Genomic DNA, 27,976 nt, shown 5'->3' with positions numbered 1-27,976 from the left:
ATACCATTTAATTCTATCATTCCCAGGTTTCTCTCTCTTTTGCTCCAATGAAGTGAAGTGAAGTGAATTCGCTCAGTCGTGTCTGACTCTTTTCGACCCCATGGACTGCAGCCTACCAGGCTCCTCTGTCCATGGGATTTTCCAGGCAATAGTCCTGGAGTGGATTGCCATTTCCTTCTCCAGGGGATCTTCTGTTACCTTTTATATCAGACTGCCTAAAGGGAGTTGCCCACTGCTTCTACGTCCCCATTTTCTGCATGCTCCACTCCAATCAGGCTTTCATTTCTGTTGTACCATTTAAGCCTCTCTTGTCGTGGAAGCTTAAGATGGCCATGTTTCCAGTGGCAATGGCCACTTTTCAGCCCTCATTTTGTCATCATCATTTGACAACGTTTTCTTTCTCCATCTTGAAATATTTTCTTCATTAGGCCATCAGATTGATACTGATTTTGCTTCCTCCCCCTCTTCTTAGACTTCTTTTCTGGCTTCTCCTCCTCAGATGTAGTTGATCAGTAACTTTTAAAATTATTTGTTCATATCCCTAAAAGAAGTTTGAAAAGCTATGTACCCATTCAGACATTTTTAAGCTTACACTAAAAACTTTTAACTACAAGTCTAAATATGCAAAAGAAAACTGTAACATCGCTCTTTTAAATATTATATCCATCATTATTTAAAATATACCCAATAGAGCTACATAATATAGTGATTTAATGGCCAATTTCAATTAAAAATATGAATAAGCTTTTTTTTAAATGAAAGTTTTCTAATCCTTTTTTCTTTGACTTCATATTTCCATTCCACTCACCTCACAGAATCTTACCCTACTGTAATACACTTGAAAAACTTTTGCTGATTTTCTTATCATAAATAGGATATGGAAATATTATAAAAATAGGAGGTGGGAGGGGGGTTCATGTTTGGGAACACATGTAAGAATTAAAGATTTTAAAATTAAAAAAAATAAAAAACTAAAAAAAATAAATAAAATTTAAAAAAAATAAATTAGATCATAAAAAAAAAAGAAAATTTCAATTTCCTTGACTCTAAGTTTCTAAGCAATATAAATTTTGCTCTGGATTGAGTTAATGTTTTAATTATTTTGGTGTACAATTGAGTAAAGCAACATTTTATATTACAAATTTTGGTAAGTAAATATTAAAACATAAACAGTAAAATTTTACTAGATATGCATCTTTTGATGAGACAATTGGGTTTTTTCTTTTCCCTGATTAGTTCACGATCCAAGGATAAATGTTAGCTATTGATGAGGAAAATAAAGATTCAGACAGATTCTATTTTTACAGATACAGAAAATGGGAAATCTAGTTTATATTAAACAGCAAATGAAATAGGTTACAGCTATATCATGCAATTTTTCAAATTCTTTCCACAACAAGATGCCAAAAATTATATTGACTTGCCCAAAAAATTACTTCTATAATAATCACTAATTTTTGTGATGATGTTCTTATTTTCCTTAAAAGCATTACTACATATGTATATATTCCTAAACAATATAGTTTTCTTACTTTTGAATTTTACATAAATCAAATTATATTTTATAAATACAACTGTAATTTATTAACTTACTGTCATTAAGTATACATAACAAAAAATGACCATTTAAACCATTTTTTAGTGTGCACATCAGTGGCATTAAATACATTCACACTGCTGTACAACGCTCACCACCATTCACCTCCAGAACTTTTTCATCATCCCAAACTAAACTCTGTATCCTTAAAACATGGACTCCTACTCCCTATCTCTGCCTACAACCCACCCTCTATCGATCACCATCCTACTTTCTGTGTTTATGAGCTTAATTACTCTAGATATTTTCTATAAGTAGAATAATACAATATTTATCCTTCTGTGTGATTTACTTCTTTAGATACAAATTGTGGTTTGAAAGATTCATCCAAGGGGGGCTATAGCTGCAGCTGTGTATTTTCATTGCTGAATAGTAACTCATTATTTATCCATTCTTCTACTGATTGATATTGGATGGTTTCTAGTTTGTCACTATCACGAATAGTGCTGCTATAAACTTTTAAGTGTATGTATCGTGGTGTCCACACAGGAGTTTCTCTAGTGTATACACCTAGAGGTAAAACTAGTGGGTATGCGTATTTTCAATGTAGTTGAAATTGAATTTTCCAGAGTAATTATTCCAATTTACACTCCCATAATCATTATCCTGGTCAATATTTGTTAATGTCAGTATTTTGCTTCTCTGGCAGTTTTTTGTTTAAAATACAGATAATGCTTATCAGCCTAAGGAAGTGCCCTATACCCTATTAAGGTACAGTAATTGAATTTCTAACTCAATCTAATTTTATTAACTTAATTTCTTATATTAAACCAATTCTGTCTCCCTGAGATAAGCTGAATTGGGTCATGATTTTTTATCATTCTATATACTTCCAGTTGAGCATACTAATATTTTGTCAGTAAGAAATTTTGCACTTATGTTCGTGAAATGAATTTCAATTTTCCTTTCTCATACTATTCCCAGGTTACCCAGGTAACTTAAAATGAAAGAGGAATGTTTCCTCTTTTTCCATGCTCTAGAATAATTCGTAACAAAATGAAATAATTAATCTTTGAATGAAGAACAAGCTATCAAAGACTTACAGACCTAGGATTTTCTTTCTGGGAAAATCTGAAGCCACTAATATAATTTCTTACATGATTATAGGACTTTCAGGTTTTCTACTTCTTCATGAAACAGCTTAAGAATTTGTTTTCTGTCTAATTCATCTAAATTTTCTAATTTATTGGCATATAAAGCTCTTCAAATTATGTCATTTATTGTTAAACTCATGTCTCTCTTTTCATTTCTAAAACAGGCATACTCTGGAGATATTGCAAGTTTGGTTCCAGACCACCACAGTAAAGTGACTATTGCAATATTCTAAGTCACAAATATTCGGGTGTCCCAGTGCATATAAAAGTTATGTTTACACCATACTGTAGTCTATTAATTGCACAATTGCATTGTCTAAAAAAAGGTATGCACCTTAACTTAAAAATACTTCATTGCTAAAAAAATGCGGACCATCATCCTAGTACGTGATAGGAATCAATAATGTATTTTTTTTAAAGATTTTTAAGATTTTCTTCTGTTCAGTCACTCAGTCGTGTCCAACTCTTTGAGACCCCATGAACCGCAGCACCCCAGGCCTCCTTGTCCATCACCAACTCCTGGAGTCCACCCAAACCCATGCCCAATGAGTCGGTGATGCCATCCAACCATCTCACCCTCTGTCATCCCCTTCTGCCCTCAATCTTTCCCAGCAACAAGGTCTTTCCAAATAGTCAGCTCTCTGCATCAGGTGGCCAAAGTATTGGAGTTTCAGCTTCAACATCAGTCCTTCCAATGAATACCCAGGACTGATCTCCCTTAGGATGGACTGGCTGGATCTCCTTGCAGTCCAAGGGACTTTCAAGTCTTCTCCAACACCACAGTTCAAAAGCATCAATTCTTTGGCACTCAGCTTCCTTCAGAGTCCAACTCTCACATCCATACATGACCACTGGAAAAACCATAGCCTTGACTAGACAGACCTTTGTTGGCAAAGTGATGTCTCTGCTTTTTAATATGCTAAGTTGGTCATAACTTTCCTTCCAAGGAGTAAGCGTCTTAATTTCATGGCTGCAGTCACCATCTGCAGTGATTTTGGAGCCCAAAAAAATAAAGTCTGACACTATTTCCCCATCTATTTGCCATGAAGTGATGGGACTGGATGCCATGATCTTCATTTTCTGAATGTTGAGCTTTAAGCCAACTTTTTCACTCTCCTCTTTCACTTTCATCAAGAGCCTTTTAGTTCCTCTTCACTTTCTGCCATAAAGGTGGTGTCATCTGCATATCTGAGGTTATTGATATTTCTCCCAGCAATCTTGATTCCAGCTGGTGCTTCCTCCAGCCCAGCGTTTCTCATGATGTACTCTGCTAGAAGTTAAATAAGCAGGGTGACAATACACAGCCTTTAGCAAGTCATAATCATTCTGCTGGTGGGGGATTTGAAATATTGCAATTACCGAAATGTGACACAGAGACATGAAGTGAGCAAATGCTGTTGGAAAAAATGGCACCAATAGACTTGCTTGACACAGGCTGCCACAAACCTTCAATTTGTAAAAAAATGCGGAATCTGTGAAGTGCAATAAAGCATGATAAAATAAGAAATGCCTGTATTGATTATATATGCCATTTGTTCTTGATAAAATTTACCAGAGAATTGTTAATTTTATCAATATTTTCAAAGAAATAAATTGTAGCCTGTTTATTCATTCAATTATTGTAAGAAATACTGAGAATCTAGCATGTGGTAGGCATTTGAAATATATCTATAAACAGACAAAATTCCTTGTAATTATGTACTTATGAGCTTACATTCAAATGGGGAGAGAAAGACAAAAACAATAACCAAAAATTTTAAAATAATTTAAAAATCTGAATTATAGTTGATTCACAATATTAATACATTTCAGGTGTACAACGTAGTGATTCACAATTTTTAAAGCTTATACACCATTGATAGTTATTATAAAATACAGGCTATATTCCCTGTACTCTACAATGTATCACTGTGGTACACTAAACAAATTATAAAGTAATTTGTAAAATATCTTAGAGGATGAAAAGTAGTATGGAGGAAAGCAAGGTGACTCCAGACTGTAGGGGCCCCTCAAAAAAGACAAACTACAATTTTAAATGGAGTGTTTAGGGTGGGCCTCACGCAGAAGATAACATTTGAGTGAAGACTTGAAGGATACGAGATTATAAATCCTCCCTATTGTATGTTTTGTTTTATTAATTTTTATATTTGTCTTATTTCTTTCCTTCTCCTTACTTTGCGTTTTAGTCTTTTTCTTGCTTCTTGAAAAGAATGCTTAGTTTCATTAATTTTTCATCTTCTAAAGTAAGGATATAGGGTGTCATATTTCCTTCCAAGTACCTTTAGACACATTCACAAATTTTGAAGTAATTTTCTTATTATTGAGTTAAAATTATTTTATACTTCCACTATGTTTTCTTGACCCATGTCAGAATTTTTTAAAATTCCTAGCATATCATGTCTTTCTGTTCGTACTTATTTTATTAAGCTTAATTTCATTAAGGTTATAATACATGCTCTGAATTGTTTCAATTTTTTGAATTTTGAGAAGTTTTATGCTACAGAACACTGTCAGTTTTGGTAAAAAATAAAAATGTGTGCCTAAAATTCTCTAGTTATTGGCTGCAATGTTATAAATGTCTTATTCACTAGATTTATTCATCATGTTGCTCTAATCTTCTAAATCCTTTTTTTTTAATGCTTGTTCTATCAGTTAATTAAAGAAGAAATCTTGCATTATGATTTTGAGCTTGTCTATTTCTCCTGATAGCTCTCTGAATTCATGCGTTGTATATTTCAAAGCTTCACAATTAGGTAAATACAAATTTAAAATTATATTTTCTTGGCTAACCAAATTTTTATCATTATAAAATGACCCTCTTTAATTCTAGAAGTGTTTTTAGTCTTAAAGTCTATCATGTCTAATATTAATACACTGGCTTTTGTTTTTCTCGTATTTGCATAGCATGTCTTTTCCCATCACCTTACTTCCAACCTTTCTGTACTTTTATTCTTAAGATAGTGTTTGTAAAAAGATTATGATTGGATTTAATTTTTTTCTCCTTTTGCATTCTTTCTTGGTATCTTCAATTGATTATTTCTTTGTTAGTGTACTACTCTCCCTCTACTCGTTTGGAAGTTATCTATGTACTGTGTATCATTGTATTGCCTATCTTAGAAAGTCAACCTATATATCTAATATATATATATGTGTGTGTGTGTATATATATATATATTTATCATACTACCAAACAGTACAAGGACTTTAGAACATCTTAAATAATCCTTCCTCAACCCAAATACTGTTGTCATATATCTTTTAATAATAGTTTTACTGAGATAAAACTTATATGCCATACATTTCACCCATTTAAAGTAGACAGTTTAATGGTTTTTAGCACATTCAGAGTTGTGCAACCACCACCATAATCAATTTTGGAACATATTCATCACTTCCCCCAAAGAAACCCCATATACATTCACAGCTCCCCCACACACGCATTTCCTCACAACACCCCAGATCTATGATACCACCAGTTACTTTCTCTATATTTCATGTAACTGGAATCATACAATGTATGGTCTTCTGTAATCAGCTTTATTCACGCAGAACATTTTCAAGCTTCTTCCATGCTATGTGTATCAGCATGTACCATAAAACTTCTGTTTTATGGCTGAAAAATATTCCATGGTATTACAAGATGGATATACACATTTTGTTTATTTCTCAACTGATGACTATTATGGGTTGTTTGTTGTCATGTATTTCAGTTTATTTTTTAAATCCACATGTCATTATTAGGATTACTGTTTTATACCTTACATATATAATCTGGTTTGCAGGTGGAAAACACAATTTTTGCATGAGAAAATGCTTTTTATTTTGGCTTCACTGCTCTGTGACTTTCAGGATCTTAGTTCTTCCCCAACCAGGGATTGAACCCAGGCCCATGTTGGTGAAAGCAGAGCGTCCCAACTACTGGACTATCAGAAAATTCCCTGAGAAAACATTTTTATTTCGCCTTTGTTTTGAAAGGTGATACAGAATTCTAACTTGTCAGTTATTTACTTTCAGCACACTGAAGACATCACTCCACTTTTTTTGGCTTCCACTGTGGCTGTTAAGACCAGAAATTCAACATTTAACCACTTCTACAAAAAAAAGTTGGCTTAAAACTCAACATTCAGAAAACTAAGATCATGGCATCTGGTCCCATCACTTTATGGGAAATAGATGGGGAAACAGTGGAAACACTGAGATACTTTATTTTTTTGGCCTCCAAAATCACTGTAGATGGTGACTGCAGCCATGAAATTCAAAGACGCTTGCTCCTTGGAAGGAAAGTTAGGACCAACCTAGATAGCATATTAAAAAGCAGAGACATTACTTTGCCAACAAAGGTCTGACTAGTCAAAGCTATGATTTTTTCAGTAGTTATGCATGGATGTGAGAGTTGGGCTGTTAAGAAAGCTGAGTGCCAAAGAATTGATGCTTTTGAACTGTGGTGTTGGAGAAGACTCCTGAGAGTCCCTTGGACTGCAAGGATATCCAGAAATCAGTCCTGAATATCCACTGGAAGGACTGATGCTGAGGCTGAAACTCCAACGCGTTAGCCACCTGATACGAAGAACTGACTCATTTGAAAAGACCCTGATGCTGGGAAAGATTGAAAGCAGAAGGAGAAGGGGATGACAGAGGATGAGATGGTCGGATGGCATCACCGACGCAATGGACATGAGTTTGAGTAGGTTCCGGGAGTTGGTAACTGGAGTGCTGCAGTCCATGGGGTTTCAAAGAGTTGGACACGACAGAGCAACTGAACTGAACTGCAAATGCTCTCATGAAAAAGAGTTTTAGTGCTTCTTTGGTTCCTACCTTAACTTAGGTTTTTGCCTGATAATTTCTTACTGTCTTATCAGCTCTTAAGTGCTTTTAAGATGATAGTTTTGATCTATACATATATATTTTAGTCAGCATTATTAATTGTTTCCAGCAGAAAGGTTGATCTAAAATGTCTTAAGACCAGTATGACTGGAAATGGGAAAGTCAAAATAATGTTTTTGAAAAAAATTTATCTTACCACTTGTCTTGATTTTAAATTGATCAAAACTGTAAATTTAAAACTGTAGATTTTGCTCTTTCAGAGTATTAAAACAGGTCTATTTCTCTAATTAACAAAACCCAGCCTTCAAAGTTAAACCAACTAGCCATATCATACTTACTTTATATCAGGGACAGTTTGAGTTCATTTTTCTCTACAAATAAATGTGTTAATATGCATCATCATGATAAGCTCTTTTTTAATTACAAGCCAGGTATGAGTCAATTCCATTTCCTCACACATTGTTTTAAAAGATGCAATTATTTAATGTCTTGAACTTAACACCATTTATATTTTAGGGTCAACACTGAATGTTCGATAGAAGCTAGGACTCAAATTTTAAGCAACCAAGGCCTCTTTGTGAATATGGTGCTCCTAAATTAAAATAGGATATACACAGAGAAATGAGTGATAGGGTCCCTTTTTATTTCATTCTTTATACTTCCATGCCTAGGGGTACTTGGTTATCAGTCTCAAAGTATTCAAGTAAAATCAATTCAAATTAAAGTATTTGGACTTAATCTGTACATTCATTAATCTATAAGGGAGTTTTTCCTTATAATCTAATCAATGTCTTCTGCTACTTCATGAAGTACAATGGTTTCTGAGGAAAACATATTGATTAAAAGCAGTGATGGGTCTTTTAACAGTGCACCAGGAATTATAACCTTTATGTTCATCTTACACAATTTCCTAGTTTTTGCAGTGAATAACACTAATTTAAATTATATGAAGTTTCAAAGGCAACTTTAAGGTCTATGTAAAAATATTAAGCTAATTTATATTTTTATTGATACTTTTCATCTTTCTTCATTAAAAAATTAATATTATCACTTTTCAAGCTTGAATATTTCATCAATAGATTACACTGTGAGAGGATTTTTTTTTGCATCATCATTTGGCAATAAAAAGCAATGCCACTAAAGAAAAATTAATACCAGCTCCACCACTCCACACTACAATATATAGGACATTCAGAATATTTCAATATTTCAAAGGCCACATTTCACCACTTACTTGTAAGACAGATAAAAGCAAGAAGTCTTTGGTGCCTTGATTAAACAATGCTTTGCCAATATCAGTGTTTTGAACTGTCCTATAGTTTCATAGTCAAGGACCTAGGGCAATGAAGCTTGTAAGACTCAGAATGGATGAGACACATGCCTTTGTTTTCTAAAGCAGAAGGAGAGATGCAATGGCCAAAGGACAGGACTTAAAGACACCTCCTAACTGGTACTCTTACTTCTACTCTTGCTTCCTTACAGTGCATTTTCCAGTAACCATTTAAAGATGTAAATCAGATCATGTGATTCTTCTGTGTACAACTCTCCCACACTCAGAATAAAATCCAGGCATTTCACCATAGCCAACGTGACTATGAATTGGCTCCTACTTCTCTCCCCCAATCCTTCGGCCCACCCCTCCACCCTCACCATGCTCCACTTCATGTTTTATCTTTTATTTTCTATTTTGCTCACTTAGATTCTAACCACCAAGGTCAGTCCCAACTATGGGTCTTTGCAATAGTTTCTCCTGCCTAGAATGTCATTTCAATCAGGTCTCTTCTCAAACTTTAGTTCTTTACTCAACCTATATGACATAGCATCACCATTACACCCTACCCTACATTTCTCACTGACTCCTTTCTTGGTTTCTGTACCTTCCAAGCAATCTAAAATTATACTTTTTTCTTCACCTCCCCTCCCCAGACAGAATGCAAGCATCATGAAATTAAATCGCTCTCTTCATGTGCAGTGAGATGTCATTCACAAGTCGAGACTGAAAACAACCTCAGTGCTGTCAATCTACAGATGAAGGGATAAAGAAAATGTGATGTGTGATGTGTGTGTATGTATGTGTGTGTTCTCAACACATGTGTACTCATACAAAGTGGTAATTATGTGAAGTGATGGATGTATTAAGTAATCTTATATTGGTAATCATTTCATAATATTTACATACATATGTCAAGTCATTACATTGTATACTTTGAAATTTACATGATGTTATATGTCAATTATATCTTAATAAAGCTTGGAAAAAAAGAATGTAAGTTTCAAGAGGACAGGGACCCTTAGTCTTGCTGCTGTACTCTTAACTACCTAGAACACTGCAAAATCAGTGAAGCAACTATTTTTTCATATGTTTGCAAGGTCTTATATACAAGAGTCGTCATTTCTACCTTGTATGTGGAAGCAAAAAATAGGAACAATATAAAAATCATAGACATACTTCTGTGAAATGTGATACAGCTCTGAAAAGAAGTGATGCAATCTCAATGTGCTGAAACAAAAAAAGTTCCCCAAGATATATTTACTCCATAGAATCTATGATGCCATCAAATGTGAGATGTACCTTTAAATTATTATAAATTATTATAAACTGGTATAAATTATTATACCAAAAAAGGAAATAGATTACATTCCCAAGATACAAATATAAAGGAAGATGCCTGTATACAGCTGGATATCAGGTAAACATAAATGAACCCACGATACAGAAAGACATAGCAAGGAAACTTGCATCTATCGATCCTGAAAATGAATAGAAATAAAGAAAAAAAATCCCTCAAAATTTAAACCACAAGCCAGTTCATGAGTCTGATTCATACCATTAGTGTGGTCGAAAAACCCTCAAGAAGAGAATTTAAAGTAGTACTGGGTTGGTAGTAAGCCCATGTGACTGACAGAAGCAAACATCTCTGGAGGAAAAAGACGTCAATCCAGGACTACAATGATTGGAAGCTATTAGCAACCATAAGATACATCTCAGTTTCAGTCACGTTAAAATGTAAAATGTAAAAAGATGAGTATCCTAGAATTAATAAAATATGACATCATTAAGTGAAAACTTTTCAGATTTAAAACAATGCCTCTAAGATTTCATGATCTAAAGCCAAAAATGAAATGCCCACACAAACTAATAAACCACTGTAAACCCACGTATAACTGATTGTAGTCCTCCAGAATACTCCCCATAAGAATGTGTTTTATAAATGTTGCTCAGTTATATCCACAGTCCCTAACACAGTATCAGGTTGGTAGGGGGTTCAAGTGACTGAGAAAAGCAAAAACTGATGGCAGTCAACAGTATTTTTTGAAAAAAATGTTTAACTGTATAAATACCAAAGACACATTTATATAAGCATTTCTTCTTAAATAATCATAGGCCCGGGTGTTTGTAAGCAATGGTAGGGTAAATGGGTTATTATATATTTATTCAGCAAATATTCAGTGAATTTCTACTATGTGCTAGACTAAACACTATGGATCCAAAAATTAAAAAAAAAAACATGTTCTTGACCTTGAGCGGCTCACAATGAAAAATTATTACAATAAAATGACAGGTATTATAATCGAGGTATGTACGAATTCATGTGCTATCAGAACATAGTACAATTGATTTCACAAGAGAAAATGATAGGAAATTAACAGAGTAGTGACTCTTCAGATATGACTTAAATCTGGCATCCCAAATCAGATATGACTTAAATCTGGCATCCCAAATCGAAATCCCATTGGGACCAGAGAGGTAAATAATGAAAGAGATTTGGTCATAGTCTGGACTACAGCAAAAGGGGAAGCATTTCCAAAATGGGGTAGCTGTCACTTGTCTAGCCAATTGTTCCCTTATGGGAACAGTGTTATCAGGTTGCCAATTTTTTAAGAATAGAAATCACATTTTTGCATGGTAATCCTTTGGCAACTGATTAAAAAAAGAACTTTTAGGTTAAATGAACTATGTATATGTGTGCCAGTAAGAGACTATAATCTCTGCTTTAAAGTATAAATCTACTCAGTGAAGAGAGAAAAAGTTACTTGAGACATCCTTTAAGGAAGGTAAATTTTAACAAAGCACAGAAAAATTCAGTACATCTTACCATGCAACCCATTTAGAAACATATTATCTTAGGGTTCACTTTTAAGTCACAGAAGGTTTTGGATCTACATTTTTATGGGTTTATCTGAAATGAAGAAAAGCTTCTTAATCCAAAATTTTCTAGAGCACAAACAATAAAATACTTTCAATCTAGACACAAGTAAAAATTAAAGGCTATCTTAAAAAATCTTTGTGAAATTAGAACCATTTTTCTACATCAAATTTGAAATACATCCTGTTATTGTAAAGGGTTATCCAATGATTTAAATAGCATTAATGTCTAAAAACTAAGCTTAGTATAAACTCTTTAAACTATAATACAACTACCAGAAAATGTTTTAAAAATTCGATTTGTACAATGTCAGCTCTTTAAAACTATTTTGAGAAATAATTTCTACCTACCTTTTTTGCTTTGGGAGCCTAAAAGTTGGAAAAACAAAAGAATTGATAAATTTAAAAAATAATTCATACATTTTAAACAAAAATATCATGATTACCTAACATGTTAAAATTAAGAGAAGCTAGGTAAAAAAGACAAGGGAACTTCCTGTACCCTCTTTGCAAATTCTCTTTAAATCTAAAATTACCTCAAAAGGTTTTCTTAGGAAAGAATTCAGACAGAACTATAACAAGTCTAGAAAACACTATGATAGTTCACCCACTGAAGCATCTTTTGTAAGTAAATTTTACACTTTCTTATGACAATCAATGATCTGTGTTTAATGAAATATCTGATTATGAAACAGAATACCAGTCAAGAAGGCACTGATTTAAAGGGTTCTAAAGAACAAGGGATCATTGACTATTGGTATTAATGTCAAGCCTAAAAGTGTGGGAATGATTTCACATCACAGAGAAACAGTCATTCTATCAAGTTAGATTGTTGATTTTACAGAAAAAAAAAATCAGTAATTTAAAGAGGGCAAAGCTATGGCAAAGTTATTCTATTCAGCAATGTGTTCTAAAGCAGAGGTATGCTTGTTTAGATCTTAGAAAGTACAGTATTTCAATAAATATTTACAAGTATTTTTTAGTAACACTACTTGTAATTTCCTGATTTGGCCCTTGTGTTCACTAGATTTCTGGTAAGGAATTTGTAGGGGATCATGTGACTGTAAGATGATATACTTTCTACATTTGAAGACTAGTACAAGAGAAGTTATTGGTTCAAGTCATAAGGTTATCACTATATAAAATATAAATGTTAGCACTGACATCAAGCAGTAGATTATATGTTCTTGTAAAATGCATATATCTCACTAATTCATTCAACAGATATTTATTAATGATTTACACACAAAGTTCTCTGAGATACTAGAGATGACATAAATAAGAATGGTGACTTGACTCTCACAACTTTTACAAAGGTGTTTTATTTTAACCATACTTGCTATCATTAATAGTTAACATACTTCCATCTTGAAATAAATTCTATACAGCAGAATATGTAAACAGCAATGGCCCTGTTCCCAAGAAGCCACATTTTAAAGGTGGGCAAACTGTCATCTCTCATTAATGCTTTTAATGTGAGGCAGGTTCGGGATAAGTACATACAATCAAGTGAAAGTCGCTCAGTCGTGTCCGACTCTTTGCAATCCCATGGACTATACAGTCCATAGAATTCTCCAGGGAAAGGTAACCTTTCCCTTCTCCAGGGGATTTTCCCAACCCAGGGATCGAACCCAGGTCTCCCACATTGCCGGGATACTCTTTACCAGCTGAGCCACAGGGGAAGCCCAAGAATACTGGAGTGGATAACCTATCCCTTTTCCAGTGGATTTTCCCAACCTAGGAATCAAACCAGGGTCTCCTGCATTGCAGGCAGATTCTTTACCAGCTGAGCTATCAGGGAAACCACATATACTCATTCTTCCTGCAAATCGTAAGAGCATCAAGTAGTAGAGTAGTTCTCAGCATAAGCATCACCTGGGATGCCTGTTAAAAATGCATATTCCTGGGCTAAAAGTATACACACTCACTTCTCTCTCCCCATTGTAATTCAGTTCATGGTATGGGTTGACTTGTGTTCCCTCAAAATTCATACATTAAAGTCCCATCTCACAGTGTCTCCAAATGTTTCCTTGTTTGGAAAGAGGGTCCTTGTCGATGTAATTAAATTAAGATGAGGTCACACTGGAATAGGCTGGACCTCTGATTCAATGAGACTGGAAACCTTGTAAAAAGGGGGAACTGTGGACATAGAGACACACACACTCAGACAACACCAAAGAATGGGATAATGCTGCCACAAGACAAAAAGTAGCAGAAGCTAGCACCGGCAGGGTGAGAACAGCCTTGACAACACCTTAATCTAAGACTTCTAGACTCTGAAACCATGAAACAATAAATTTCTATTGGTGAAGCCAGTTAGTCTGTGGTATGTTGTTACTTGGCAGTCCTAGGAAACTAATACTTAGATCTGGAGTCCAGTCTGTTCCTGGAAGCTGCATTTGAACTGGTATTCAAGGCTTGCGTGCTTGCTAAGCCACTTCAGTAGTGTCCAGCTCTTGTAACCCCATAGGCTGTAACCCGCCAGACCTCTCTGTCCTTGGGATTCTCCAGGCAGGAATACTGAAGTGGGTTGCCATGCCCTCCTCCAGGGGATCTTTCCCACCCAGGAATGGAACCTGTGGTTCTTATGTCTCCTGCACTGGCAGGCAAGTTCTTTACCACTAGAGCCACCTGGCAAGTCCATTCCAGGCTTACTCCAATTTTCCAGAAACCACATTTTGAGAAAGACTGCCAAAGGGATCTAAAAACAATAAACTTGTGTACTGGTTGGAAAATAAATAGGTGCCTATTGTTCCCTTATCAGCAGCTTTAAGTCAGTTTAAAATCCATTTACTTTCTGTTCTCCCTGACATAAACGCTCTCCACACCCTGTTTCTTCTCATTACTTCTGGTAAATTCATCATACTTTAAAACACAGCTTGAAAAGCACTGCTCTGCTCTTCCTGTCCCCCTTTCCTCTCCCGCCCTAATTTTAACATTCCCATCTTTGTGTTACTCCATCGTAGTCACTTCAATGATTATAGTTATAAAACTGTATTGTAATTAATTTGCTAAGTCTGTCTTCCATACCAGGGAGAGATTGTAATTATCACCTTTGTGTACTTCGTTTCAGTCTAGTACCAAGCACAAAGAGTATGCTCCATATTTTCCCTTAATTAATGAATTAAATAATTAAACTAATTACGCTTTCCACTTCCATCTGGTTTTAATCACTGAAGAAGATGGAAATCACTTTTAAGAAAATGGGAAACGAGAACATTTTAGCTACATGTTGGTCTGTGTTCCTGGAGAAGACACGACAGCTGAAGAGTGCAGAAAAACAAAACAAGACGCTCTATCGTACTTAAACACCAGGCAGGTTGCATACTCTGAATCACAAAACAATTCAAATTTCCACAAAAAACCACATAAAATAAATTTTCAAAGCAGAGTAAACTGCTGCTGTTGCTGCTAAGTCACTTGAGTGTGTCTGACTCTGTGCGACCCCATAGACGGCAGCCCACCAGGCTCCCCTGTCCCTGGGATTCTCCAGGCAAGAACACTGGAGTGGGTTGCCATTTCCTTCTCCAATGCATGCAGGTGAAAAGTGAAAGGAAAGTCGTGCCTGACTCTTAGCGATCCCATGGACTGAGGCCTACCAGGCTTCTCCGTCCATGGGATTTTCCAGGCAAGAGTACTGGAGTGGGGTGCCATTGCCTTCTCCGAGAGTAAAGTGCAGCAGCTTTCAATTAATTGCTGAGGCGGAAAAAGCAAACCAAACAAAACTATGCATTTCCACCAAGCTTCAATTTAAAAAAAAAAAAGAAATTTCACAGGAATGTCTATCACTACTAGGAGTAACTAAATTGAGACGAATATTTGAATTTAGCAGCAGCTGGAGATTAAAACATCATCTGATCTGATTAAAACACCACAAACTGACCATTCCCCGTTTGCAGAAACAGGTCTGGACTCTCTCTCCGGTCCATCAGACCCCGAATGGAAGGCCATACTTCAGGAGAGGTCCATACCCGCTAAGGATATGGGGTCTTTCCTAAACCGACTCGCTCTCCTCTAATAAAATACGACAGGCCCTTGCCACATCATTTAACACCGCGCAGGAGCATCAATGATCGCCCCTTGGCCCTGCTCCCCTACGTTTCCTGCTCACCATGTTGAAGCATACACGACCTCGGTAGTCGGCCAAGTGTGATCTCCGGGCTATGTGGACAAACGCTCCCGCGTTGTCAGGACGACAAGCCCCGCCCACTGGCGCCCCAGGGCCGCTGCGGAGAGCCCCGCGTCTGCGTTCGCGCAGTCGCGCTGGGGTTTTTCCGGACGGTGCCCTACCCACTTCCCTGACAGGTTGCTCCGCCCCACTACAGCCTGCCGCCCGCCTTGGTCGACAGCCTCCGGCGTTGGAGCTGAGGGCTGCGTTTACGGCTGCGGCGTGCCGGAAAGTGCGTGAGTGCCGCGCCGGGGCGTCTTATTTTGTTTTCCGGATGCTTGAGTCTGGAGGCGGTATCCTCTGGGAGAGGACCAGCAGGTGTAGGAAAAGGGCTTATGTGCGTCGTCCGACGTTGACGGCCCCTCTCCCTGTTTCCCTAGATTTGCTGGGGCGAATCTTTCTTTGCGGATTTCGAGAAGGAAGGGGGCCGCCGACTACGCGACTGGGTCAAGTGGCTGACACCGGGTCGGCTTCCTGGGCCGCCACCGCTTAGACCAGCGTGGGGCTGGGCTCAATTGGCAGTTTAGAAAAAGAGGTAAATAAATTGGCTCCTAGAGGGTTGTTTATTTTTAAATGACCTTCAGATTATTCTCCTTGCACCTGTTTGTTTATTTCCTGAGCCATCAAGGTATATGCTGTTTTGGGGGTTTGTTTTTTGGTTTTTTTTTTAAGAGGCGCTCTAAGCAAGAACTGGAACTAATTTGAAGCAGTTCCTGGGTAACTGGTGGAGGTCTCAGAGACCCAGCAAGACGCGCTAAATTCTGTGCCCAGAGTCAAGGTCACAGTGTACTAACCGGTAGCACAACCCTTCGAATGTCGGTCTACCAACATGAAGAAACTCTGGCAGCTTAGACCAACAGGAAAACTAGAAGAAATTAAGAGACTGAGACATTAACCTTCCAAAGCGTATCTGAATTCCGTATGAATTTAGATCTAAACCCCGTTTAGGCTTAAACCCCATTTTAGCCTGACAAGACATGAAATGCTTTAAAATTCTTGCCACCATTTTTCATCTCTGATTGTAATTTTATGTCCACACAACCCAGTCTCTCTTGCAATTTCATTGACCAAAGGTATTATTAAATAAGTATTTCTGACTGAGCTAGTCGTTATAGGTTAAAGTTATTCTCCCACAGAAATCCAAATTGCTTCATAGCTATGACATTTCACCTTCACATCCCTGGTAGCAAGATTAAAAACGTCTTAATGTTGACTTGATATACAGTTCCAAAGCTGGTATGGAACTAAGCTTTTACGTTTTTCAGTCAAACTAATGTGTATGATTACAGAACTTCAGTCAGCTCTGATGGGAGTAAGGAAGTGTGAATGGTAATCACAAATAATTTTGATATCGTGGGATTTCAGGGGAGAGACTTGCTCCAGTTCTCCTTCCACCAAATTCCCCCCAGGGAGGAGGATTTGCTATGGATGTGTTAGAACATGCTGGACTGTGTTCTAGGGGACTGCTCTGCTATGAGATTATACCAGTGGGCTTACTTAGTTCTCTACTAGTCTTACAACCTGCATGAATAAGAAGACCCATTTCCTCTGTTCACTTTTACCTCCAGACAGGTGCAGTTCCTAGCCCCTCTGAATGTACATGACCATCTTCCAACTCACTTTTATAATCTGGCTTCTAGGTAGGCCTCAACCAAGCAACATACCAGCTTTGGGGGCAAAATCTCTTGCCACCTGCCTCTTGGATTACATATCCTTTGGTGCTGGCAAGTGTGTTGGGATAAATTTTAGTGTGAAGCTTTTTGGGCTTAACTACTTTGGGGAAATGTGCTCCATCTGAGTCAAATCTGAACTTCATGGGGAAGAGTGATCAGTAATAGCTTTGGGCACCATGATGTTGTTGGTCACTAAGTCATGTCTTACTCTTTCACAACCCCATGGACTGTAGCCCCCCACGCTCCTTTGTCCCTGGGATTTCCCAGACGAGAATACTGAAGTTGGGTACCATTGCTTTCTCACTTAACCTGATACTGGAGTTGGTTAAGTCTTGGCCCACAAGTCACTGGGAAAGAGCTATCAATGTGGATTGTATGCCCACCTCCATCCAGGTTTCTTAGAATGATAGGGAACTTCTCAGTCCCTAACTCTCATTTGGCTCTTTATAAAAACAGTAACTTCCATGACTTTATGCAGGGTTAAGGAGCAGCCCCAGCTCCCTGCTGCATTTAAATTGTTCACCAGTTCACCCAAGGAAACCTGTTTCTCCTAAAGGCTATAGTAAACTTAAATGCCTGAAGATCAGTATGCAGTAATAAAACATTTCCTTAACTCATAAAAATTAATATATCAAGGAATGGGACAAAGTTATCTCGGTCACAGCAGCTACTTTTTTGCCTGGCAGGTCCTTTTTTATGCATAATTTGTTAAAAAAAAACAGCTAAAGATAATTTAAGCCACATTTCTAAAAGCTTTTACAAATTATGAATTAAATAGAGCTATGCTCTTTGCCAGGAATTAAACAGACTGTAATTTCTGATTTGAAATTACATCTAATGTAGATTTAATTTACAATTATTTTAAAAGCAGAAGGTTCTTCCTTAAGTGTCATTTTCAGTAAGATTAAAACACACAAAAAATGGCTCTCAGAAAAAAAGTTTTAAAAATGGAATTAGTTGGTGCTGTACCTGGTTAGATAGCCCCATCTAATTTCACTCCTGAAAGCACTAAATCTTTAGTAAGCCATTTAAAAAGTAAATTAGACTAATAGAGGAGGAGATGACAACAGTAAAACTTTGGAAGCTGCAAGACAGATGACTGTCACCTAGCACACTTGCAAAGCCCAATTTATACTGCATAATTCTCAAAAAGGCCCTGCAACAGGGCCATTGGAGTTGGAAATGAAGAATGAAGTAAATCAAAGAGGATGAAGTGAAAGCTATTTGAGAAACACCTCTAAGTGCATGCCTCACTCTCAGAAGACTAGAGGTTTATTTCTGGACAGAATCAATAATCTATGGTGTGGAGGTGTCCTCAGTGCGAATCACACTGGGAGCAGGTTAGGTGCATTTGAGTACACATGATGCTGAATGCAAGGCCCTGAGTCGTTTTCCACTTCTTAATTTAGTAAATCCTCAGAAGACTGGAAGACTCTTAACTGGGGAATCTGACCAGCCCCGGAGGAACAGACTAAGATGATAACATCAGAGGTTCCCCAATAAAGGGCCCAATTAGATCACCCTCAGTGAAGCCCTGGAGAAGACAATGGCAATCCACTCCAGTACTTTTGCCTGGAAAATCCCATGGATGGAGGAGCCTGGTAGGCTGCAGTCCATGGGGTCGCTAAAAGTCGGACACGGCTGAGCGACTTCACTTTCACTTTTCACTTTCATGCAGTGGAGAAGGAAGTGGCAAGCCACTCCAGTGTTCTTGCCTGGAGAATCCCAGGGACAGGGGAGCCTGGTGGGCTGCTGTCTATGGGGTCACACACAGTCGGACACGACTGAAGCGACTTAGCAGCAGCAGTAGCAGTGAAGCCCCAAAGTCTCTAAGCTGCAACCTCTAAGCAGATCTTCTAAAGGTTGTTTTTTTTTTTTTTTTAAAAAGGACTACCATTTATGTAGGAAAGTTCAAGTGATAACACAAAAGCAGAAAAATAGCACTTTGGAGGAAAACAAGAAAGTTAATATTAATGAACTCTGATGTTCTGATACATTGTATACTTGTCACTGTGAACTCATAAATCACTAGTAAATAGGGGATGCAGACAATTATTAATATGTAAGCAGTGTTGGCTCCTATATTTTTTTTTCCTAAGAAAGAAAAGCCACAGAAGCAGATCTATAAACTTCAGCAAGAAAAGGTCTTCACTTAGTTGCTATACTGGCAGCAGCTTTTCAAGTATATTTGTGAAAAAAAAAAAAAAAAAAAAAGGGCTTCCTCCCAGAGAGGTATACAACTGTTGACCTGGTTACAGGTTGAATCCCCTACTGACCAGCCTTGTGGTTTAGATGTCTACTTTCACGTGCACTTCAGTATCTCCCAGCCCTACTCTTAGCATTCTGCCAGCATGTCTACACTACTTTTAAACAGTTTTACTAACGTGTAATTGACACACAAAAGCTACACTTGTTAAGTATAAATACAATTTGATAAATTTGACTCATACCTACACCTATGAAACCTCACAAGCATGATGATAAAACCATCATCCCCAGGGATTTCCTCCTGTCTCCTGTGATCCCTTCCTGGTCTCCAGCCCTCTACTCCTACTCGTAAACTTCATCTGTCTCTGTGGTATCCTCCAGCAATGCTGAGAGCAATCTGAGTGGCTCAGATCAGCTCTCCAGGTACCAATTTATGTTTTAATTGGTGCTCTGTTTACAGCTGCAGAGGATTTGAGTGGTATGTCTCAAACTACCCCCCCATCCCCACCACCCCCACAAGCTCTGTTACTTTTAATGTTTTTGCAAGATGAAAGGTTTTTCTGGATGGCATATACTTATGTCTCACAGTACCTCCCACAAAATGCTAACTTCAAAGGAAAAAAAAGTAACTGTGGAGAGTCCTGACAAACACCACCTTAACCAAGTGATCAAAACTAATCTCAGCCATGATGGAACAGACTAGAATTATGTCCACATAATAGAATGCAATGCAGTAAGGCATGTCTAATGTTTCTGCCCAAACTATGTAAGCTGAATCTAGCCATAAATTAACATCAAAACAAGACATATTTCTACAAAATTAATGGCCTGTGATCCTCACAGATGTCAAGTTTATGAAAATCAAGGAAACTCAAAGGAATTTTTTCAGATTGAAGGCTAGAGACATGGAAATTAAATGCAATGTGTAATCAGTGTAGATTGGATTCTTTCGCTACAAAGGGCAAAACTCGGGGTTGTGGATTCAATGGTAGTAATATAGCAGTGCTTGTTAATTTCCTGATTCTGATGGTGGTTTTGTGCTGTAAGAAAACGTCCTTGTTCATAGAAAGTACCTCAAACTGTTGTCCAGTATGGTAGCAACTAAGCCACTGGTACTTATAAACATGTCTGGCATAACACTTCTTAAAATATTTTGGATAAAAATGATACATTATTAAAATAGTTAGAGCTGTTTTATTTTTTAATAAGGACTATCAAAAGTTACATGGGTGGCCTGCACTGTATTTCTTTTGGATGGCACTGCAAAGTATTCAGGCTGATTTGGTATCATGTTAGCAACTGATCCTCAAATAGTTCAGGGAAAAAAGTTATTAGTACTGAGTTGCAGCTTTTCTGAAAGATTGAATGAAATTATTTTAAAATAAAAATTTGTTAATGAGGGATATAAAAAGGTATGTTATTTTAGATTAATGGGCAAATGGGCATTATGAAATTTTAAGGTTATAAATGGCATTGACATTCATTTGGGGCCTATCACAAACTAAATGTTTATCATGTATGAATTTTAGGAGTTAACCCCCACAACCATCACAAGTATTGGGAATTATTTTCTATGTTTAGGCTGTGATGGTGCCTCTCACTAGCAGCACAAAGGACACATGAAGATTAAGCTTATCTATCCCACTGGATGTTGCCTGCTCCTCACGTACCTCCTTTATGGGTTCTTCACTTGGTCTCTTCACTGATCCTCCTGCCCATTTGCCATTAGCTGTGAACCTGCCTGACTCTCACACCTGTTTGTCCTACTCTTTAGCCTTTCTTAGGAGGGCACGCTTGATTTGGTCAGGCCTCTTCCCAGTGTCCTGCAAACAGTTCGAGCCTTGCCTTGAGAGCAGGGCAGACAGTTCCCCCTGACAAGAAAAGAGGCTCGGAAAGATTAAGCAACCTGTACAACACTCAGCTGGGATTCCAAATCTACTTCTAATTCATTCCGCTCTGTAAGAGGAGGTCCACCTGCTTATCTAGCTATAATGATCTGCTTTCTCTAACTGTTCTGTTTCCTTCACACAGCTTACCACAATTCATAATGTCCCTCAGGAGAGGCTAATTCTGTGATAGCAGCTATCTTACCTGACACGTTCACAGCTGCATCTCACGGCCTGGAACATAAAAGTGCAGTCAACTTTTATTGAATGGCAAAAAAAAAAAGGGTACCAGTTTACCAGTGGGTAAAATCTTTTTCAAGACTACAATGCAGTTATTTGTAAAAATTTTTCTTTTTCTTTAGGTATATTACATATAAAAGTGGATATTTTCCATGATAAATGAAAATGGCCAATTCTTTAAGAGGAGAAGTATTGAATCTTTATAAGAATGTAAGTATATTGCCAGTTTTGTAAATGTTATATGACATAGGTTGTTTAGAAATACATAATCTTTCTTTTTTAAGCTGCTGTATCTTGGACGAGACTATCCAAAAGGAGCAGACTATTTCAAAAGGCGTCTGAAGAATGTTTTCCTTAAAAACAAAGATGTGAAGGACCCAGAGAAGATCAAAGAACTTATTGAACAGGGCAAATTTGTAATGAAAGAACTAGAAGCATTATACTTCCTTAGGAAATACAGAGCTATGAAACAACGCTATTATTCAGATACCAACAAAACTAAATGATCAGTATTACTATCATTTGACTGAAGATCAGTGCCAGCTGTTTATGTACCAGCTATGACAAAAATAACTTTAAAATGTCAAGATATATTTGTGTTAAAAATACCTGAGCCGCCTTACTAAACTAACACAGGTTTCAACTTCTATTGCTTTATCAGCAACCTTTATGCTCTATTTTTATATAACAACTAATGTTAAATGTCAATTTTATAGTAATTTAGCTATATAATGTTGCCTACTTATTAAAAATTGATGAGCACCCAATTTTGAATGAAAATATAATGTACTTAAGTTTTAATGAAAAATTTGCCAATTATTCTTAGCCCATTTCTGCATTTTACTGAGAAGTGAATGCCGTTTAATGTACACTTCAGCAGAATAATTTCTTGCAAGTTTATTTCCCTTAACTTTTAAAGGAGCTCATTTTTTACCCCATTTGAAATGTTAACAGCACATATCCAGTGTTCACTGCAAAAGAAGTAGCATCTGGTAATGATTTAAGTGCAGTTAGTAGAACTAATATGTATAGAGTTAAGAACCTGAAACAGCCTACCAGTGACTGGGATTACATAATATGCCTATTTAATTATTTATTTCCAGTATTAATTTTGCAATTGGATGCCTTTGGGCCTTAAATCACCTGTTGTATACCAATTACCTTCTTCAATAAAAAGTAATGATTTATGTTATTCTATTCTTTTGTCATAAAGGCAGATTTGGTTTGCATCCACTTCTAAATGAGTTAATATAGGACCTAATCCTAACATGGTTTTAAGCAAACACTTAAACTCTTACACAATGTTCACAGCACCTTACACAAATAAAAAACATCTAGCTCATAAGCTAAAGAAAAGATATACTAATATACTATAGTGTCTGTTGCTTATCAACTATCCTGTATCATTTGTGGGGATAATGTTTCAAATTTGCCTGGCAATCCAGTGGTTAGGAGTTGGCACTTTCACTGCTGTGGACCCAGGTCGGGGTCAAGGAACTAAGATCCCACAAGTCGTGCAGCACAGCCAAAAAAAAAAAGTACACACTATGATAGTCACCATAACTATTTTTATTACATTACAATAATTAGGAGCAGTACAGTTCATGACAAAAATATTACAAATTTCAGATCACTTCACAGCACATACTCCTATAAACATTTAAAAGTTAATTTTAATTAAAAGAGTGGTCATTTTAAATTTAATGTTTGATATGACCAACATTCCTAGGTCAGCGCAACCGAACGATGGAAAACAACTGGATCACACTGCATATGTCCCACACAAAGAAAGCACAATGTACAAAATGTGCATGTTTCAGTTCACACTATACAAAAATAGGGAAAGGACATTCCAGGTAAACATGTTACATTAAGAAAGAGTACTAGTAAGAAATTGGCACTCAAAGGAAAACTGCAAAAGTATTTTCAACATGAAAACACAGGACAGTGGAATTGGAAACTTTTGAAGAAAACATTACATAACCCATTTAGCTCTACAGGGAAGGGGACCGTCTATAATTGACATTTCTGCAGGTAATAACTTTTTTTTCATAAATTCATCTAAAATTGCCTATTATCATCCCAAACAGGCACTTAAAACTATTGAAACAAGTATTACTAGTTATGACTCATCTTTAGGAACTGATGTGAATATATCTCTAGAAAGAAAGAAATTTCATTTTCTGAAGGAATTTACAGCTACCGGTTATATGCTGTTCAATTTCTCAATGCAGACTTCATGCTACCCAATATCAACAACAAAGTTATTAAATATAAATTCAGCTTTAAAGTTACTAATGGGTTGTTAAAAATCATTAATACAAAATAATAAATTATTACTTTTTGACAGATGGAAAGGGCAGGTTGTTTTTACTGCCTACAAAGAAACCTAAATGTGTATATGTTTAGGAAAAATGGTTAGAAAAAAAAAATCACTGGAATACAAATGAGATGAACTTGTGCAAACTGCAACTTAACATGCCTCACAAAGTTTCCATATATTTTAGGACAAAATTGTGCAATGGTGGCCAAGATTTTGATAACCTATAAAAGTTAGATTCTAATTCCTATGCAGTGTGACTCAGTTAAAATAGAGCCTAGAATTCCTAAGTGGAGATACTCAAATTTTACTACATACTTCTGCTACATTCTTCCACAATCGTTAATGTCTAAAACTATGTAATTTAGCAATTTTTTTCAACTTCAACAAGGATTTTTATCTTTAAGGCTGTAATTAGATAACATTTATGTTATTTCTAGGATTATCTCTCCCCTTTTAAAATCTCTACAAAAACAAACAGTTTATTAAACCATTCAAAATTCACATAATAAAGGATAATTACCACTGCCATAAAAAAGTTGCCCAGCTACATCAAAAATTCAAGAGTCCTAAAAATCATCTCAGTTATACACTGCAATTCCTGAAGTATGGCCATTTCTTTCTCTTGTTTAGAAACAAGAGGAGGTACTAAAGCAAGTCTTAACTCCCTACCTAATGTTCCAAAAGCCTGTAGTTTAATATAGCATCTCAGAAACCGTATTGATTTTTACACAGACATTTCCTTTTCTGTGAATTAGCTCAGGCATCTGTTTATTTTTACCCAGAAGAAACAACTTTTAGAATTCAATATTTAATTTTTAACATCTATTATAATTACTTATACAAAGAGACCATACTACACACAGGGGGATTTTAACATTATCTGACATACAACTTAATTTGTACTATAACTGTCTCAATAGAATCACATAATTATGCCAAATTTAAAAAAATAATCAAATTTACTCCTTTAAAACATTGAAGTAAACTGATTTAATTAAAAAAGAGCTTGACTAAACAGCTACATTGGAATAAGAGCAAAACAATTATTTTAGAACTGGAAGAAACTAAGCTTAGAGACCAAATCATTTTTCTGCAGAATTACAATATGCATTATGTTGTATCTGGGTCATGTGTCAGATGCCTCACTGATATATAGACCCTCTAGAATATAAACACTACTTAAGGACAGGCCTTATGTCCCGTGTTTGGGTACTCTTAATATCCCCAGTGCCTTGGGCAGTGCCTGGCATCTAGCAGGCACTCAAATATCTGTGAATAAATGACTTCTGCTAAAGAAGTTAAGACATGAATTAAATTTGAAAGTATCTTTCACGGTAGGATTTTAGTTTTTAAAACAATGGAATGTATCACTATTAGCAGAGCTAGTCCTAGTAAATTACATAAGGAATTCTCTCAGCACTACTTTTATTAAATTCTCCTTTCACAGGATAGGGTTCTAACTATTCATAGCAGGTATGAAAACTCCTGCTTTATCACTGATAGACCAGGCAGCAAAGAGATGATGTTCAGAGGATCAAAATTAAATTGCTACAGCCACAACCTGAAAATTAGCTATTAGGTCAAATCCCATTATAGTTTCTGTCAGATTATGTTAAGCCTGAGGAATTTTACAATATAAGACATTTTGATATGATTTGATGGGAGGCCATCATGGAGATATCCAAAGCAGCAATAAATCTTGAGATCAGAGAAATGAGAAATATTATAAGAAAAAACATCAAGTCATGGGACATAGAGAAGGGTAAGGTAGGCAGGCAAGACAACACTAATATGGAAAAAGTCCTGGAAGCAGAGAACGATATTTAAAAATAAACTTCACCTCTTGCACAATTTTGCCTAAGACTGGCACTGAAGATGATAACACAAGTAAAAAGTTACAGATGGTGCTGAGACTGACAAATAGGTATATCCTTATGTAAACTGAATGTAAATCACATAGTTATAAAGCTAGATACAGCCTTTGAGATGACTTCTTTAAAAATGAAGAAATGGCTAGTAAGTGATTTGTCCAAAATCAAAGACACATAACTTAGAATCTAAGTCAACTTCCTCCTTCTCCAGTGATACTTTCACCTCAACACACTATCTCAGTTCAAATATTTTAAAATAAGTTAACATTTTAAATTCATTCAAAGAATCATTTTGTTAGCATTACTTTATCTACTGTATAAGCATTAGATATTCTTAATAATGGGCCAGACTGTACTGAAGTGTTTACGAAATGTTACTTTAGCCAGCGTTAAAGAGAACTAGCCAATACTCAAGATTTTGACATTTTTTCATTTCAACGTTTAAAAAAAACTAAAATCTTGCCACCTCACCTAAAATCTCATTTAAAATAATGTGGTTTTTTTTTTTAAGTTCTGTTTTTTTTGTTTTTTTTTGTTTTAAAAAAGTGATGTTCCTGAGCAGGACTACGACATAATGAGAATGTACCTTGCTGAGCTATTCAATCTCGCTGCAAGTCCCTGTTTTTGACCAACCAAGGCATGGCAACAATGGAAGACCACAGGGATGCAGTCCACACTGTGAAACTCTCCATGTAGCTTAAAGGTTCACACAAGGCCCAGCTTTGCCACCCTGGTCTCTGTAACACCTACCAAGCTAACTGGCCCAAATAATCTTTTACATCACTACCAGTAGAATTAAAACTACTTTCAAAGATTGAAGTTCAAGAAAAAGATTTATACTAAGAAAGAGCAATCTGACACAGGGAGACTGTATGTAATTCCTATGAGAATTCTTTGTACATGTTAAAATTTTTTAATTATTACAAAAATTTAAAGCATGTAAATATAGTCCCAAAATGCTTGTTCTAATCCTCAATACCTACTGGGTCTGCCTTAACATAAAAAGCTATTCAGAGCATTATAAGAATTTACCTAATGTGGAAAGTAAGTGGCCTTTTAATATTTTCAATTGCCTTATATTTTTTTCCATTTTTTCCCTTTTTATAGAAAAAATATAGTATTTTGGGGAACGTGACCATTTGACAAATAGCAGTGGAAAGAAGAAAACCTTTGTGAACAGTGTAACTTTACATTCATTAAGGGTAACTGAAACTATAGGACAATGATACCTACAAGATGAAACTACAGGAAGCCCATAAATTCATGTTCCCTCGATGTTTCAGTAAAACCAATCATGAAATCTCAACTGAAGTTATAATTAGTAATTAATCCATGTGTGTGACTAGATAAAACAATACAATAGGGATGATTTGAAAGCCTCATTAATTTGTTTCACACTAAAGTTCACAATTGATAAGAAAAATAGGAAGTAATCAACTGCATGCACCAAAAACCTCAAGACGGAAATCTCGGGTGTTCAGTTTCTTTTTCACAGGCATTGCTAGTTCAAATCCAAAACGCAGGGAATACTGGCACTTGGAGGAAAAAAGTTTCCACTGTCATTTAAAAATAGGCATTCAAGATAAAAGCTAACAGTATGGATGGAGCAGAAAGAAACTCAGATAATGCTAAAACAAATGCTAATAATTTAGTGTAATATACAAAAATTACCACTTTTACTTAAGTATGCCTTAAGAAAAAAGTACAAATTGTATTTACATAATTATACACTTTGTCTTTGACTTCTTTTTCTTCTTTTTACCATCTTTGCTCATCTTTTCTTTATGTTTTCGAATTTCTCGAACTAATGTATAGAAGGCATCGTCAACACCCTGAAACATATAACAAGTATTAAAACATGAATATATATGATAGTTTGAGGTATACAGAAAACAGAAAGGATGTATTACTAGTGGAAATACTGAGAAAGAATAAGAATACTTAA

At 36.1% G+C, this 27,976-nt stretch overlaps 3 protein-coding genes across 16 annotated transcripts in view; 1 reads left to right on the top strand and 2 right to left on the bottom strand.

Annotated features, from left to right (window-relative positions):
* DNAI7 (dynein axonemal intermediate chain 7) overlaps positions 1 to 15,918 on the bottom strand; it is an 89,032-nt gene extending 73,114 nt beyond the window's left edge. For 3 of the 9 annotated variants that reach the window (XM_069585534.1, XM_069585531.1, XM_069585536.1), the window contains exons 1-2: positions 15,774 to 15,834; positions 12,014 to 12,031 (exon numbers count right to left, since the gene is read on the bottom strand). In XM_069585534.1, coding sequence (XP_069441635.1) covers positions 12,014 to 12,031; positions 15,774 to 15,776 — 21 coding nt within the window. In that variant the 5' untranslated portion in view covers positions 15,777 to 15,834. Of the gene's footprint in view, positions 1 to 4; positions 542 to 12,013; positions 12,032 to 15,760 lie in introns of those variants that run through there. The other 6 variants (XM_069585537.1, XM_069585529.1, XM_069585533.1 and 3 more) reach the window with 6 other exon arrangements.
* A 20-nt stretch (positions 15,919 to 15,938) lies between these two features.
* On the top strand, positions 15,939 to 23,034 carry ETFRF1 (electron transfer flavoprotein regulatory factor 1). Of its 2 annotated transcripts, none has more exons than XM_069585548.1 (4): positions 15,939 to 16,062; positions 16,211 to 16,365; positions 21,960 to 22,047; positions 22,122 to 23,034. In XM_069585548.1, exons 3-4 carry the CDS (start codon positions 21,997 to 21,999, stop codon positions 22,341 to 22,343), a joined length of 273 nt encoding a protein of 90 aa, XP_069441649.1. In that variant the 5' UTR covers positions 15,939 to 16,062; positions 16,211 to 16,365; positions 21,960 to 21,996; the 3' UTR covers positions 22,344 to 23,034. The 2 variants fall into 2 exon arrangements, with proteins under 2 accessions (XP_069441649.1, XP_069441650.1); XM_069585549.1 differs by having other exon boundaries at positions 15,966 to 16,066.
* A 351-nt stretch (positions 23,035 to 23,385) lies between these two features.
* Positions 23,386 to 27,976, bottom strand: part of KRAS (KRAS proto-oncogene, GTPase) — a 44,388-nt gene continuing 39,797 nt past the window's right edge. For 2 of the 5 annotated variants that reach the window (XM_069585547.1, XM_069585545.1), the window contains one exon: positions 26,925 to 27,863. In XM_069585547.1, coding sequence (XP_069441648.1) covers positions 27,747 to 27,863 — 117 coding nt within the window. In that variant the 3' untranslated portion in view covers positions 26,925 to 27,746. Of the gene's footprint in view, positions 27,864 to 27,976 lie in introns of all 5 variants that reach the window. The other 3 variants (XM_069585543.1, XM_069585544.1, XM_069585546.1) reach the window with 2 other exon arrangements.

Source organism: Ovis canadensis, chromosome 3 (genome assembly GCF_042477335.2).
Source record: "Ovis canadensis isolate MfBH-ARS-UI-01 breed Bighorn chromosome 3, ARS-UI_OviCan_v2, whole genome shotgun sequence".
Classification (NCBI taxonomy): domain Eukaryota; kingdom Metazoa; phylum Chordata; class Mammalia; order Artiodactyla; family Bovidae; genus Ovis; species Ovis canadensis.
Note: the sequence above shows the minus strand (reverse complement) of the source record. Positions and strands in the feature narration are given on the sequence as shown.

Coding starts and splice junctions, on each gene's coding strand:
- ETFRF1 (XM_069585548.1), top strand. CDS start 21,997: ATGAAAATGGCCAATTCTTTAAGAGGAGAAGTATTGAATCTTTATAAG. Junction 22,048..22,121: donor TATTGAATCTTTATAAGAAT/GTAAGTATATTG, acceptor TTCTTTTTTAAG/CTGCTGTATCTTGGACGAGA.